We start from the raw sequence: 17,119 nt of genomic DNA, 5'->3' as shown, positions 1-17,119 counted from the left end.
TAAGTCAGGCCTACAATCCACACCGACTCTCACTATGAGTTGTTTCCACCTCACCAAGAACATGTGCCGGAACCTGAATTCGATCTCGTCTAACTTCTGGTGGGGAGAGGCAAATGGAGAGAGGAAGGTGCATTGGTTGGCTTGGAAGAAAATGTGTAAGGCGAAAAGGGAAGGAGGAATGGGTTTTCGGGATACGGCGGTGTTTAACCAAGCTCTTCTTGCGAAGCAAGCATGGCGAATACTTCAGTACCCAAACTCATTGTGCGCACGGGTTCTTAAGGCAAGATACTTCCCGGAGGGATCAATCATGAATGCAACTTGCCCGAATGGTGGTTCCTTCACTTTCCGAAGCATCATATATGGCAGAGAGCTTTTGAGGGAGGGCATAGTGTGGCGTGTTGGGAATGGTGCATCCATCAAAATCCACCACGATAACTGGATTCCGCGTCAAGGCAGCCTCCAACCGCTCGGGCAGCAATTCATTCCAGGGATCACACAAATACGGCACTTGTTAAACGAACCTGGGGATGCATGGGACATGGACAAGCTGCAGCTCATGTTTACACCGGGAGATATTGAGGATATCAGGCACATAGTAGTGGGGGGGCCGAACATGCAAGATTATATGGCATGGAACTTTACTAAGAACGGTGAGTTTACTGTCAAGTCAGCCTACCACTTTGGTTTGAGCTTGCGGGACACGAATACCGGACAGCCGGGATCGTCGATGCCCAGCAATGAACACAAGGCTTGGCTCGCCCTATGGGACACTAATGCACCGAGGAAGGCTAAGATACATACCTGGAGGCTTCTGAAGAATGGCCTCGCTGTTGGAACCGAGCTACATCGTCGACGTATCAAGCCTGGGGTATTCTGCTGCGCATGTGGGAGGGAAGAAACAATACACCACCGATTTTGGGTGTGCCCCCACTCCATGCTATTCTGGAAACATTTGTGCGAGCGCATGGCGGAGCCGGTCGTCATGCCACCGGTGATGGATGGATCCCTGGCTGTTCTGGTGGCGTGGTTCAAGGAGTGGCTGGCGGAAGCGGGCGGAGCTGAGCGGGAAACAATGATCCAGGCATTGTACGGGCTGTGGTGCGCGCGCAATGATACTAGGGACGGAAGAAGGATCCAAGATGCTCGAGAGTTGGCAGAAAAAGTTCATACTCATATCCATGAATGGCGTCAAGTTAACTCCAAGGAGGCGATGGTGAAGGAGCAAAGGCGATCGGAACGATGGAGTCCACCGGACCCGGGCTGGATCAAGGCTAACGCGGATGGAGCGACGTCACGAACAGATGACAAGGGGGAGGAGGAGTGGTCCTTAGGGATCACCATGGTGCCTTTAGAGGAGGGGCTGCAATATGCTTCCCAGGTGCCGGCACCCCCAGCTTTCGGAGATTCTGGCGGCAAAAAGCGCAGTGCAAATGGCGATATCTATGGACGTGCAACGGCTACATGTCGAGCTGGATAGTCAGGAGGTGGTGGCCATGCTACGGGGTGATGGCAGGAACCTGTCGACATTTGGCCCGGTTGTCGAAGAGATAAGGAGATGCTGAGGACGAGGCAAGAGATCAAAATCACGTGGGTAAGGCGCTCTGCTAATGGGGCGGCGCATGGCTTAGCTAGAGAGGGGGTGCGCAACAATAGCTCGCTATTTTATGATTTTCCTCCAGACTGCATCATTCGAGTTGTAGCGGACGAGGTCCCAACCTTTGTTTAAACTTTAAATAAAGTTGCAAGTTCCCCTCAAAAAAAAACTCGAACAATTTCTCAAAAAAAGAACTAAAAACTCCAACAGGTTCACTAAAAAAAGAGGTAATGTTCAGTTTAGTGCTAAAATGTTAAAAAATATGAATTTATGGTCATCTAACTTGTTGTTTAATGCAAATACGATGCTTTTTACCGTATCAGGAACATATGAACAAGAGAAAATTAGATGGCGATATCTATGGACGTGCAACGGCTACATGTCGAGCTGGATAGTCAGGAGGTGGTGGCCATGCTACGGGGTGATGGCAGGAACCTGTCGACATTTGGCCCGGTTGTCGAAGAGATAAGGAGATGCTGAGGACGAGGCAAGAGATCAAAATCACGTGGGTAAGGCGCTCTGCTAATGGGGCGGCGCATGGCTTAGCTAGAGAGGGGGTGCGCAACAATAGCTCGCTATTTTATGATTTTTCTCCAGACTGCATCATTCGAGTTGTAGCGGACGAGGTCCCAACCTTTGTTTAAACTTTAAATAAAGTTGCAAGTTCCCCTCAAAAAAAAAACTCGAACAATTTCTCAAAAAAAGAACTAAAAACTCCAACAGGTTCACTAAAAAAAGAGGTAATGTTCAGTTTAGTGCTAAAATGTTAAAAAATATGAATTTATGGTCATCTAACTTGTTGTTTAATGCAAATACGATGCTTTTTACCGTATCAGGAACATATGAACAAGAGAAAATTAGGAGCTGGTGGGGTTCAAACCGTCGACCTGATGTAGGTGCGCACACCCTGTGTACCAGCCCGACAAATGATACACAATGCTTTGAACGGATAACTACGTCTTATATCCTTTCGTTAAACAGGTGGGCCTATCAGCACTAATGGGCTATGATCAGTGCAGCTCATTTTGCGCCTTTAATTTTTTTAAGTATTTTGTACGTAAATTATGATATACATATTACAAAAAAAATTTATAATTAAAAATAATACAAATATTTGTGAAATTAAAATTGAAAAATATGATACAAAAACTGTACTACTCATAGATTAGAAAATTAACATAAAAAATAGAGCCGCTAGGTCTCGAACCCATGATCAACGAGTAGAATACAAGCCAATATAGCTACTACACCTTTCAAGCTCTATTGTCTAATGTGGATAACAATATTTTTTGAACCAGGATGCATGTGGAGCTTAAATGGACTGCACATACTGTGGCCCATTTTGCACACACTATTTCCTTTACGATATTTGTAAAGCGTAATAAAGTTATGTTCAAATATTTGCCTGTCAAAATATTATGCATACAGAAGATGATTAGTTAATAAAAAAATATAAGCCCATGTATTATATAAATAATATTTAGTAAAACATAAGTAATAAAATGATTTAAGAAACTTTTTAAGATATTCTTAAAACATAAGTAATAAAATTATGTACAAATATTTATGTGTTAAAGGATATTACATATACAAAGGATGATTAATGAATAAGACTTTTAAATATAAACATGTGTGTTATGTTAGACACGACTGAATATTCATGTCAACAGTCTAAATTTTAAATTATGAATATTTGTACGAATATTGAACTGTACAAATGTGTGTATAATTATTGAAATGTTTGTATAGTTAACTTAATGTTTCTGAATTGTAATTTTACAAATATTTGTATTATTTAGATTATACAAAACAAATCTAAGTCATAACTATATTTTTTAAATATATAAATATTTTTAAATAATACATGAACAGTTTGGAAAGAAATTTATTTCGTTTGTATTTACAATATAACACGCGGAAATTTAAACATTATTTTTACTACTGAGATCATAATTTACATACAAATTTCTAAACAAAATTCAAAGGCGCATAATCTAATGGGCTGCAGTGATTATAGAACATTAGAGCTGACAGCATATAAAACCTCGTTATCGTTTGCATATCTCGGATGTCATTGGGCACGGTTGTTGACAGTGTGCTAGCCCTCCGTAGGCCTTGGGATCGATCCCCGCCACCTCTTATTTTTCTCTTGTATACTGTTCACTGACAGTGAGTCTCACCTAGGCTTTTTTATGTAATTAAAATAATTCAGGGAGTTATCTGATTTTTTTTACTCCCACCCAAAGACATGTGGGCCACCCCATACTGGCATGCCACACAGGCTGGCTGTTGTACGTCCGGATACAGTACAAAGCACCGTATTTACACCAAACAACAAATTAGATTACTATAATCCGTATTTTTAAAATTTTAGTATCAAATTGAACATGCAACGCAAGTTCTATAACTACTAGTGATATTACCTCTTAAAAAACATAACTCCAACAGCTAAAAAAGAGTTATATAGACTACAAGTGCCTACCTTGTCCGGCGCGGTCAGTTTGATGTCAAAACTTGAAAAATACACAAAAATGGTGTCATAACTTGTCTAAGCGTTCAAAATAATGTGCCATTGGAGGTATGCCGACATATCGAGTGCCCGCGTGGCATGTCAGCCTGTCGCTGGGCCACATGTAATGTCTAAACTTGAACGTCTAGACAAGTTACGGCACCACTTTTATGTATTTTTCAAGTTTAGGAATCAAACTGATCGCGCCGGACAAATTAGGCACATGTAATGTATTTAACTCGCTAAAAAAAGCTCCCCAATCTTTTTTGCACCTAAAAAGCTCCCCAACAACTAAAAAAGCTCTCCAACCTTCAGGAAAAAAACTCGTACCTAGCTCTTCAATTCGTTTGACTCTAAAAAAAAAATCTCCACTTATTTTTCCTAAAATGTTTCTAGCTCTTCTGTTCCTTATCCAACACTTCTCTAACTATTCTATGTTTACAAAATTAGAAAGGCCACGTTATTTACTTATACTCCTACTTGAATCTGGCCCCTCCTGTGTTTTGTGTCACGCTCCACCTCTGTATGGGCACATGGATGAGTTTTCCATCTGTGATATCAATGAAATTAGTAGTGGCTTTTGATTTATACTGTATCAAGTGGCATGGCCTGAATGTCTCGTCTGCATACTCCTATGAGATCACATGAACATCAGTGCATCTCCAGGTGCCAGAGTTGCATTTTCACCATGTTAACATACTTTCTATAACAGTGAGAAACTGAGAATGAGCCACCGCCTGAAACTTATGTTTACTCTCTCCTGGATACTCTGTAGATATACTCCCTCTGTTGGAAATTACTTATCAGGAAAATGGATGTATCTAGATATATTTTAATTCTAGATACATTCATTTTTATTCATTTATGCGACAAATAATTTCGGACGGGGGAGTATTAAGTATAGCAACACATACCAAACATAGTTATACGGTTACAAGAGAGGCTGTGAGAGGCAGACAAGAAAGGGTTGGACCTGAATGAATTTTTATTTGAAGGGCTCCGCCACTGGTTGGACGAAGTCTTGTCTGAACGATGAGATCTCTTCTGCGGTTGATTTACCATGATCACGATAGAAGTAGAAATATCAATAATGATTTGACCTGCAATTTTATATCTTTCATTTTGTGAGGATTTATATATTATTGATCACCCGTCTAGAACTAGTACCACGACATTTTTACTTGGACCTATTGGAACCAGTTGTTTCCCTCTATCTCTGGCAGATTAAAGAAGTGATAAATGAAATATGCACCTGTGAACTGGGATGCATACAACGTATAATGAATAAAAGTCCACTTTAGAAATCTGTATTTATATCTATATCTATCTATATCTATATCTATTTATATTTATATCTATCTATATCTATATCTATTTATATTTATATCTATCTATATCTATATCTATCTATACCTAATAATATTGGGCCTATTGCTTCTCGCAGTATGTCACTGAAATTGCCCCCAAAGTTGTATAATATTACCCGTCAATACCACCCGTAAGTGATTAAAAAAACAGTTCACACAGGGGAGGCCCCTCCTAGGCCGGCCCATGTAGTACGAAACTTCTATACTACACGAGCTGGGAGAAGACATAGAGCGCCTGTCTGGGCCGGTTCATGTCCGATGGCCTGTTTTTTAAATTTTGTTTTTATTTTTGGTATTTATTTTTTCTACTTTAAGTAATTTGGGACTTCAATATTCCAAAAATAAAAAATGCGAATTTTTTAATAAAATTTTTAATATTTCATAAATGTTTGTGGATTCAGAAAATGTTCGCAATTTTGAAAAAGAATGTTCGGGAAGTCAAAAAAATTCATGATTTTTTTAAAAACTTCTTGTATTAACAAATGTTAATGAAATTGAAAAAAATCGCCAATTTAAAAAAATGTTCATGAATTGAAAAATATCTCAAAATTCAAAAACTGCTCGTGAGTTACAAAATAGGTTATTGATTCAAAAAATGTTCGTTAAATCAAAAAACATTCGTGAATTTGAAAATTGTCCCACCAATTTCCAAAAAAATGTTCGTCGATTCTAGAAATATTCGCCTATTCAAGAAAAATGTTTATAAAATGTTTAGAATTTTTATTTTGCAAATAGTATAAAATGTTGATGAACTCAAAACATGTTCATGATTTAGAAAATGTTCAAAATCTGTAAAAATATTCAAGAATTTGAAAAAAGTTCACGATTTCAGATATGTTCACGAGTAAAAAAAATGTGTTGCGCATACAATGAACCTCTGGTTATGATCTACAACATGGAGGAACATGGCAACTTGCTCTTCCACAGTGGTGTGGATGCTATCTTGTAGCAGCCCCTGCTCCTGAATGTCTGCACAAGCCTTGTGAAAGATGCTCTTTTCATTTGAAGCATCCACAGAGCCTTTGTGTCGTTGCCATTTTTGCTGTAGATCAGATTCACTATCCTCTCCTGATTCCGGATTAACGTCGGACCATACCGGATTAGAGATTTGTCATTCTGATGAACAACTTTCTTACAGACCAACAAGATCCAGGCCTGAACCATAGCTATCGACGATGCTGCCTGAACTACAAGCTTCATCAGTTCATCCACAACCTAAGCGACATCCATGGTGCGGTCAGTAATGGTGCAATCGACCGTAAACAGTCCTAATGAACGACCTAACAGAGGAACGAGGATGGCAGGACAGAGTTGAAGAAGAAGGGGAGAAGCAACTACCATTGCCAAAGAGTCCTGCTAATGTTGCCGCCGCTATCACAGATCTGAGTCATCGTCGTCATCGGTGCCAAGAACAGAGGATGGCTTTTCCTAGAGCGGGGGTGAGTGAGTAAATGGGGGTAGGGTATATTAAGCGGGCCAACCCGCCTCCGCCGATTTCCGTTTCCCACCATCTCCGCCCGAAGCCCCTGCACCACGTCCTACGTCGGGGCCAGCTTTTGCGCCCGAGTCGGTCTAGCTGGCTAGAAATGTCTGATTCGAGCGTTTCTAGCGAGCAGCACGCGAGCTAGCACAGCCCAGCCCCGCGCGTGCGCAGACGGTTACAACACCACAATGGGGGCGACACGACCACTCTTCCCCACGCCCACTCTCATGGGCCGTGCTCAACTGGGCCGCTAGGGACGCGGCCCCGGGACGAAGCAACTGGGCCGCTAGGTCTACCTAAGTTATTTGGGTTAGATCTACCTAAGTTACTTCCAATAATGTGATGCCACGTGGAAGTGTTGGTTCCGAGAAAAGTATGACCACTTGAGAACAACAAAGACGTAATCTTGAAACTTCCAGGAAGTCTCCGCTAATATCTTCGTCGCAAATATGGCAGCAGGAATTTGCCAGGAAAGTTCCAATGATGGCCCCACATATTTACTTTTGGCTCCACTAAGAGCATCTCTAATAGCTTTGAGATGCGTGTTAGTAAAATGTGCCATATATGTTCTTTATAATACGGCATCCGGGCTGGAAAAAACCCTAAATCGGCGACGACCCATCCCCGCCGCCACAGGCCTTTCCCCGTCCTTCCCTTGCTCGGAGCCGCCGGGCAAAGCCCTAGCGGCAGACGGTGGCGGAGGGCCTTCTTCTCCGCTCTTGTGCCTCCATCAAGGCACCTAAAGGAGTCTCCTACTTCGTCCAGTGTTCGCTTGCGCCGTTGCTGGGGGTGCCCCCCACCCTCACGCTTGGGGGCCACGGCCAAGACGGGTGCGACCGTCGTGATCAAGGTAGTGGCCTGTCGTCCACCTTATGTTGCTTTCCCTTGGCCAGATCTAGTCGGGGCAGAAGCCTTGGGTAACTGACCTCGCCTAGATCCAGCAGGACGACCTAGGGGCTTGTGGGCGTGACTCCTCCCCATGCCGATCATGGTTGGACGACCAGAGCCCAGAGCTCATGGGGATGTGGTAAGGAGGTGTCTTCCCGTCGTGGATGCCGTCGATGCTTGTACTCATCCAGATCTAATGGGTCTGGCCTAGGGTTCTCCGATGTGGTTGGTCTTCCCCTTGTTCCGGTCATGGAAGTGGGGTAGGGGTTCCCGGGGATGTGAAAGGAGGTGCCTTTCGGTCCCGTCCCACGGTGGCTGGTGGCCTTGGTGTCGGGTAGCGGTACGAGTGGGCGCGGGATCCTGGATGCCAGGGCGGCGGCCTTGGAAGGTGGTCTGCAAGGGCATCTTTCTCACGACGATTGAAGGTATGTCCATGATTTGACATGGTCAAGGATTGTGGTGATGTTGCATATGATGTTTCTTCAAGTTGTTGTTTATGTTTCCTTGTATGTGATGCTTGATGTACCATGTGGTAAAATTATGGCATGTTCATCTTATTTGTCTGATTGAATGATGTATAAAACATAATGCTAATTTATGAATCATAATGTAGTCGTACCGTGTCTAAACTAGTTGGTCTCGTGCATAAATAAGGGAAAAAAGGAAGAAAGAGGAGACGTATTGTGTTGACAGAAATCTACTTTGAATCAGTTCTTGGAACGGCGTATCTTACTTTGCAAGGGACAATGAATTTAGGGGAATTTGGTGGCGATGAGGGAACCACGTATCTTAGTTCGCAAGTGACAGAAATTTAAGGAGATTGAGTGACGATGAGCACAGACACACTCTTAGGAAGTATTTGCTCACAGAAATGTACCTTTCATAGACAATATATGTGTTGGGTCATTCTTAAGACTCAACACATTGTACACGCTCTAAGGTCCAAATTGAAGCAAACGGTGTTTCTATTTCAGGCCAGGCAACTAATTACCAGCACTGCGTCGTTGCAGATATGCCAGGTCTGGATGATCTTTGTCGATTTGCGACATCATGAAGGGCAATGAACTCATCTTCTACAAAATAAAAGTAAGTATACATCTATACTTCAATATTCAATGATACTTATTTTGGTGCTTACAGTATGATTTTTTTGTGGGGGCTGATACATGGTTTAACATGAATTATAGCTCATTAAGCTTACTTGGTGCCTCTGATTATGCAACAGACAGATTTATGGTTCTCTCGTCGACGCGGCACAAAGAGCATTTCCGCATACATATTCAGCCATTTATATTGCAACCAAGCAGCAAAGCTCTAAACAATAAAAGACAGAATTAGCAAATATTTACAACTTCGTCAAATTTTTAAGGGGTGTGCTACGCGTCCGCCGGCTGATTTTTTTTAAAAGCCACATCGAGCGCTCAAACGTGCCTTCATCATTGCAACAAAGGTCTTGTTGCAGGATTACTTCTGCAACACATGTCTTGTTGCCGGATTTTTCTGCAACAGTTGTTTTCTTGCATCTTTTTGCAACTGGGTTTTTGTTGCAATTTTTTTTGCAACCGAGGTCTTGTTGCAGAAAAATTTCGTAAGTGATATTTTGTTGCAAAGCGTATACCTGTCATAGACCATTGCAACACCACATATGTTTCAAAAACATAGCTCCTATTGCAGAAGCGCGTTCGACAAAGGATGGTGTGTGAGCTCTCACTGGGACACGTGCAAGGCAGGGGAGGTGGCGGACGCGGACGCTGCGATCTGCCGGGTGATGGTAAGAGTTTCCCAATTTTTAAGCCCTTCATGATGATGGTCGACCCTCAAATTTCTTAGTAGCTATACAAATGAGAAGTGGTTGTGAAATTCGATTACAAATACTGAGACAACATCTCCTCTTTTTTTTTGGTAGAACTGGAGTCCTTGTTAGCGAAGTGTCAAAAAAGAATCATGCTCAATTGAAATTCAAGACCGCGTTGAGGAAGAACCATCACCGGCGTACAAGGTACGAATTTCAGTCCATTCTTCTGTGACTGGACACACACAGTTAGCAGTTGCATTGCAAAGTCTATACCAGGTCAGTAAATTCAGGTTACATTGCAAAGTTATATATATGCCAGGTCAGTAAATTCTGGAGCTACCTGACTAGCTCACCAAGCAAGGTAAACTGTTCACTAATTCTTTTCGCATGAAACACTCGTGTTCAGAGGCTAGCGCCGCACACGGGCGCATGATTTATCTGTAGAACAGAGCATACAGAAGTAGCAGTATATACATAATAGGTAACAAAACGGTAAGTTAGTGCGTAAAGAGAAAGAAAGAAACATGTGGAACCGAAACTTCGAAGATAGACTGTTTTCTTGCCTCATGTTAGTCAGTCAATTGATCAGTCATTTTTGTCACAGGCAGTAATACACTTACTTCCATATAATTCAATGAACATTGATAAAAACAACTAAATACCCACCTAAATTACAACCAATCTTTGACATATACCAGACAACTGATTACACATCTTATGCTCCACACATAAGTTTCCTAAAACAAATAGAGTATATGAATGCTAGAGATAAGAATGCGAATATAATGATCTAGGGGAAGGGGGCATCCATATGCTCTGAGGAAAGATTTCAGTTTCCTTCTCCCCCCACTATGTCAGTGCTGGAGAAGTCTATGTTCTTACTATGCTCCAGCAGCTCTTATTATCATCGAGCGATTACTATGTCTCCCGCACAACCGGGATCTTCAACGCCTGGCTCGAAATAAATTAAATCATTCTTTGATTATTCAGTTATTGCACAACACTACTGTACATCCAATCTTTCTGGAGTTTCTTCAACTGATGCTATTGCAATGTTGAAGCACTCCGCTGCAGCCCAGTCACTGCACTGGCAATCTTGCCATTTGAGTTTCTGATCTGCATGCTTGCAGTCCTCCTAGTCCTAAGCTTCGGCATGAAGAGGGTGCTAAGCATCTTGTCAAGGCCTTCAGCGCTGTACTTGACGTACTTGCTCGCGCTGATGTCCTGCTCGACAAGCGGCCCGTAGTTCTGCATGAAGCTACGGTAAACAGGCACTATAGCCTGCACCACAAGGTGGCACACCCTCTGCTGCAGATCCTTGTCCGGTATGATCCACGCGGACTGCTTCTGGTACATCTCATCGAAGCTGGCGTTGAACGATTTGAGCCGCTGCTTCACCAAGTCCCTTGCTGTAGCCTGACCCTTGGAGAACAAGATCAGACCCTCCCTGCTCAGCAGCGGCGCAAGCGTTCCCCAGCTCTCCCTTAGAAACAATGCCGAGTAGTAGTCCTTGTACTGCTCATGCTCCCGGAGCCACTCATCGCCTAAGATCTCCCCCATCTTAGTGCTCTTCAGGTGCTTGAAGAAGTGCGAATGTGTGTTCATCATGAAGAGAGATGACAGTGTCTTATCCTCATACGCCTTTGCCCATGTGTCGAAGTTGGCCTCCAGGGCCTTAACAATGTTGTGCACTGCATCGACGAGCATCTTGTCGTTGAACGCCTCCTTGCGCCAGCTGCGGTGGATGGTGAGCACTTGTGTGAGCACAGGCCGATATTGCTCCCCAAGGAGCTGGTTGCAGTACTTGGGGACGAAGGTAACCAGGCCTGGCACTCCGCCGTCAGCTGGGGGTGGCATCTTGCGCTGCAGCTCCACCTGCACCAGCAACTCCTCAAAAATCTCAACAGAGCCATCCACCACCCTCTTCACAAGCTCTCTGGTCCTGCTTTGGATCTCCAGGCATGCCTTTCCACCAAACAACCGGTTGAAGTCCAATCTGAGCTTGCTGAGAGAATCAAACACATCAAGCAGCCTCAGGAGCTTGATGGGGTCCTTCTTGGCATCAGCCACGGCACGGCCAAACTTGAGGAAATCAAGAATTCCAGCGCGCGCCGCAATGTCCGCGAAGCAAGCGGCCGCGGCTTCTGGCCAGCGCTCGAAGACAGCAACACAGAGCTTCCGCTCAGCTTCCAATAGGTGGCGCACCGCGAACTCCAAATGCCGGCCCCAGAGCTCGACGCTCGGGCTCAGCGCCTGAGCATCCTGCGTCTGGTCTTGCAGGTAATCCAGGCCGAGCGCGTGGAGGCTGGCGCTCACCGTGTCCCCGCGAGCGTCGGCGTACGCCGCCACGCAGTAGCTGAGCCGCCCATTAGCGGCGAGGCGGTCAAGGGTGAGGCCCAGCTTCTGCACGGCGGCGGCGGGGATCCTCGGCGGCGTGATGGAGGCGGGTGCGGGCTTGGCCTTGTCGGGGTCCTCCTGCATCGCGAGCGGAGCAGAGTGCTCGGCGAGGAGGCGGCAGAACTCGGCCTCGAGCACGTCGAGGGCGGCGGTGAGGAGGCCGGCGTCGAGGTCGGCTGCGGGGACGCCCTTGAGTTTCGAGAGCGCCCCGGCGAGGCCGGCCACGAAGCGAGGGTCGGCGAGGCTGCGCTTGCCGAGGTAGTCGACGATGTCGGAGAGCCAGTCGACGGCGAGGCCGCAGTTGTCGGCGAGGAAGCGGAGCGCCTCCTCGAGGCGGGCGACGAGGGCGAGGTAGCCCGGGAGGTCCTCCCGGGCGGCGGCCCCGGCGAGGAGCGGCGGCTCGAGGCCGTGCACGGCGTCGAACACCTTGAGGACGGCCGCGGCGGGCCCCACGGCGCGGTCGATGTTGGGGCCGGCCCCCTCGAGCGCGTCCCGCGGCGCGCGGATCGGGCGCACCCCGGCCTCCGTGGCCGCCAGCCGCGCCTGGATCTCCCCGACCCGGGCCCCCGTCCGCGCCAGCGCGTGGCTCAGCGCCCGCGACCGCTCCACCCCGGCCCGCAGCGCGCTCCGCGCCGCCTGCAGGCTCGCCATCCGCCGCGCCTCCTCCGCCCCCTGATCCATCCCCATCCCCCGGTGGTAGCGCACGGCCTCGCCCTCCGAATGCGCGTCGGACGGACCGCTCGACGCCCACGGCCGCGGGCGGGCTTGTCCCTCGCTCTGGCTCGCAGGAATTGGTGTAGGAATCAATCTGCCGGCCGGTGGGAGCTCGAGGTCCGGCGTCCCTTGCAAGCGAGTGCGTACTACTTATCCGGCGCGGGGAGGGAGGGAGGGGGAAAAGGCGATGGCGACGGCGACGGGCGCCCGTCCGGAGAGGTGGGTGCTGTGGTGTGGCGTGCGGGGCAGAGGCGGGGGGAGGTGGAGCGGGGCTGAGGTTTAGGTTGGACTTGGAAAGAAAGGGGGAGGCGGAAAAGGGGAGAGTTTTTCCACGGGAGCGAGGGAGGGAGAGTCGAAACTGAAGGCACGCGCTCCGGCCTCCGCCGCTCGGCTCGCGCTGGTCCTGCTCCGCTCCGGTCTGTGGTTGCTGTCAGGGCGGCTCCGAGGTTGTTTACGTCGTTGATGTTTACCACTGTGCGTGCGTCCCTGCGAGTTTCTTTCACCGCAATTACTGCCTACGCTCACTTCAATCTGTCACGCACTCACGCCAGGGCCAGGCTCTCTCTGCTGGACGCGCACTCGGATTGGACGGACGGATGGATGCCACCGCTTTGTGCGTGGGGGTGCTACTTTGCCACTTTTGTTGCTCGCCCGCACGCTGACACGCCAGCGAGTTGGGTTGGGTGCACCCGAGCCGTGTCTACCTGGGTGTGGGTGCACGCCAGCGGAGTTCACGTCTGTATGCGACGGGGCATGGGAAACTTGATACCACAAAGGAAAGGATGCCGTGGAAGCAACGTGGATCGGCACGCACCGGAAGCTTCTGTCCCGGCCGAAGCCGCTGCCATGTTGGCGTGCAGTCGATGGAGCGCTTCAATGTGGGTTGGTTGGGCGTGAGTTCGGCCGGTGGAGTAAACTTTTTTTTTTTTGAAGGGGCCGGTGGAGTAAACTTAGTTAATGGCCGGGCCGGACGGTTGGTGATCGCCATCGCCACCGGCTGACCCAGCGGTACGCCGTGCGCCGACTGATGTGCGCGGTGTACGTGAGCACGGTCAGTTCCAAAAGAGGGTGATGGAGCGTGGAACGGACTGGCGAGCGGCGAGCGGCTGTCGCGTCCAAATTCCTGATTTAGGCTAGCTGTAGTTGACCTTCTGGACTAGCGGCGTGCTGGTTCCACATTGCGTTCTACTTGCTGGTAAATAAATACTACTACCACTACTGTGCTAGTAGTACTACCACCACTGGCGTTGGACACTCTGGCTGAGCATGCGTGGCTGGCTGGCTGCTTAATTACCAGACTATACCAGCACATGACCTTAATTAACTTTCAGAAACCCAGCTAATTAGGGCGTCTCCAACGCCAACCGCCAAACCTCCCCCGAGAGTGTGAGGTCGCGTCCGGTCTGGGACGAAATGGATGTGGTGCTGGCAGTCTCGAGTGGCACGAATACGCGACAACCGCTTCACGCGGAAGAGGGCGTGGGTCGGGTGGGACCGGGGTGTCGGATGAGTGCGTGGCAGCAATCCAGACGACCGCAAAAGCCCTCCTCCTTCACTCGATTTGTGAGAGAGCGGACGTTCGGACCGGTTCGCGGATCGATAGGTTACCACTACGCGGCACTGTTTCTAAGGGAGAGCCGAGGAACACGTACGCCCCCGCTGAGCAGGGAGTGTCTGATCTTGTTCTCCAAGGGCCAGGCTACAGCAAGAGACTTGGTGAAGCAACGACTCAAATCATTCAACGCCAGCTTTGATGAGATGTATCAGAAGCATGTCCGCCTGGATCACACTAGACAAGGATCTGCAGCAGAGGGTGTGCCACCTTGTGGTGCAGGCTATAGTGCCTGTTTATCGTAGCTTCATGCAGAACTACGGGCCGCTTGTTGAGCAGGACATCAATGCGAACAAGTATGTGAAGTACAATGCCGAAGGCCTTGATAAAATGTTGGGCACCCCCTTCATGCCAAAGCCTATGACTAGGAGGACGGCAAGCTTACAGCTCGGAAACTCGAATGACAAGAATGTTGGTGCAATGACAGGGCTGCATCGCACTGCTTCCACATTGCAATAGCATCATTTGATGAAACTTTGAAAAGACTGGATGTAAAGTGTTGTGCGACAACTGGATAATCAAGAATGATTTAATTTTCCTCAAGCCAGCCTTTGATGACCCCGGTTTTGCGGGAGACATAATAATGGCTCCATGGTTAGAGATGCTGGAGCATAAGAAGAACATGAACTTCTCCTGTGCTGACATCGTGGGGAAGGAGGACACCGAAGTGTTTCCTCGGAGCATATCGAGGTCGCCTCCCCCTAGACCATTCTCTTGGCATTCTTATCTCTAGCAGCATACTCAATTCATTGTAGTGAACTTATGTGGGGAGCATAATATGTGTAATCACTTGTCTGGTACACATCAAATATTGATTGTAATTTACTACCTCCGTCCTGATCTATTGGTCCTTTTCTTATTTTGTGTCAAAATTTGACCATAGGTTTAACTAACAAAATGTTAATGCATGTCATAAAAAATTATATCATTGAATTTGTATTTAAATATAATTTTCAATAATACTATTTTTTGTGACATACATTAACATTTAGTTAACTAAATCCATGATCAAAATTCGGCACAAAATACTAAAAGACCAATAAATCAGGATGGAGATAGTACGTGGGTATTTAGTTGTTTTTATCAACATTCAGTGAATTACGTGGAAGTATATCACCATTAGTGGCAAAAATCACAGTGACCAATTGATCGGCTACATGAGGCAAGAAATAAGATTATCCTCAAAGTTTTGTTACCACATCTTTCTTTCCTTCTCTTTTACGCACTAACTTACACTTCTGTTCCTTACTCTCTCCGTCTCAAATTACTAGTCTTGGATTTACCTAGGTACTGATGTACCTAGACACTTTTTAGTGTTAGATACATCTATATCTAGATAAATCTAAGAATACGGATGTAATATATTATATACACTGGTAATACTTATTTATGTTTTCTACAGATAAATCGTGCGCCGCTAGCCTCTGAGCATGAGCGATTCCATTCAAAAGGAAGAAGTGTAGAGTGTACTGTGCTTGGTGAGCTAGTCAGGTAGCTCCTGAATTTACTGACCTGGCATGTGACTTTGCAATGCAACTCTTACCGTGTGTGTCCCCTGACAGAAGAATTCACTGAAATACCGTGTGTGTCCCCTGACAGACGAATTCACTGAAATTCGTGCCTTGTACGCCGGTGATGTTGCATCATCATTCAACATTGTTCTCCCTAAACGGGACCTTGAAGTTGGATTGGGCATGATTCTTTTTTGACACTTTGCTGACAAGGACTCCAGTTCTACCCAAAAAAATGTTATAAGTATTCATAATCAAACTTCACAAACATTTTTAATTAGTTGTAGCTATTAAGAAATAATTTAGTGTCGTCCATCATCATGCAAGGGCTTAAGAATTTGAGATCATAACGTTGCAAATATTTGCTAATTCTATCTTTATTGTTTAGAGCTTTGTGTTGCATCGTCGAGAGAACAGTAAATTGTTTTGCTGTATAATCAGAGGCACCAAGTAAGCATAATGCATACTTACTTCTTTTTTTAAGTATACAGTATAATTTATTTATTTTTGTAGAAGAGGAGTTCATTGCCCATCATGATGTCGGTAATGCATGTTCAAGAAAAATAAAGTTGCATGGCCTGAAACAGAAACACCGTCTGCTTCAATTTGGACCTTCAAGCATTTTAAGCGTTCATATGGTACGCACGCCTGTATTTCTCGCCCGTGATCTTTGTCCGTGCTCCAGAAAAGTTGACACGAACTGATGTTTTTGGGCCCCGATCTGTACTTGGCATTCAGTGTTATATGAAGTCACAAGTCGATGACACAGTTGTATTTTCTGATCCAGGAATAATTCGCAGGATTTGCAAAAAGTTCGTCAGTGCTGTTTTTTTCTCTTCGAGAATTCGTCAGTGCTGTTGGCTGGCGGAACTCGTACAATGGAAGCCTGAAAGAAATATTCAAAAGCAAGTTGATTTCACAAAAGCCTGCATTTTCTAGCACTAGGAACTTTGAATGAGTCTCAGGAATCAAGATGGTGTAATCTGATTTATCCTTTACGGCTTGTCCACTTCATTTTCTTTTCAAAAGAGGAGATCAAAGCCCCACGACCGATTAATTAAGCATAAGAGAATTACCCAATTATGGGCGAAACATTGAGACAAAAAATTGTTACACACTTGTTTACGAGAGAAAAATAAGAAAAAGCGTTACATGAAATGCATACTACTCTATGAAGCAACACCACAACAAAACTACATCGATGCAACACCACAACAAAAACACATCGACAAACACCCTTGACACGCTA

At 46.1% G+C, this 17,119-nt stretch overlaps 1 protein-coding gene and 1 pseudogene across 1 annotated transcript; one reads left to right on the top strand and one right to left on the bottom strand.

Moving 5' to 3' along the window:
• Positions 1-10,239: 10,239 nt before the first annotated feature.
• Positions 10,240-13,075, bottom strand: LOC123148714 (exocyst complex component EXO70A1). Its single transcript, XM_044568204.1, has one exon. It carries the CDS (start codon positions 12,718-12,720, stop codon positions 10,681-10,683), a length of 2,040 nt encoding a protein of 679 aa, XP_044424139.1. The 5' UTR covers positions 12,721-13,075; the 3' UTR covers positions 10,240-10,680.
• Positions 13,076-14,253: 1,178 nt separating this feature from the next.
• On the top strand, positions 14,254-14,818 carry LOC123153582 (uncharacterized; annotated as a pseudogene).
• The last annotated feature ends 2,301 nt before the right edge of the window (positions 14,819-17,119 follow it).

This window comes from Triticum aestivum, chromosome 7A (assembly GCF_018294505.1).
Source record: "Triticum aestivum cultivar Chinese Spring chromosome 7A, IWGSC CS RefSeq v2.1, whole genome shotgun sequence".
NCBI lineage: Eukaryota > Viridiplantae > Streptophyta > Magnoliopsida > Poales > Poaceae > Triticum > Triticum aestivum.
Note: the sequence above shows the minus strand (reverse complement) of the source record. Positions and strands in the feature narration are given on the sequence as shown.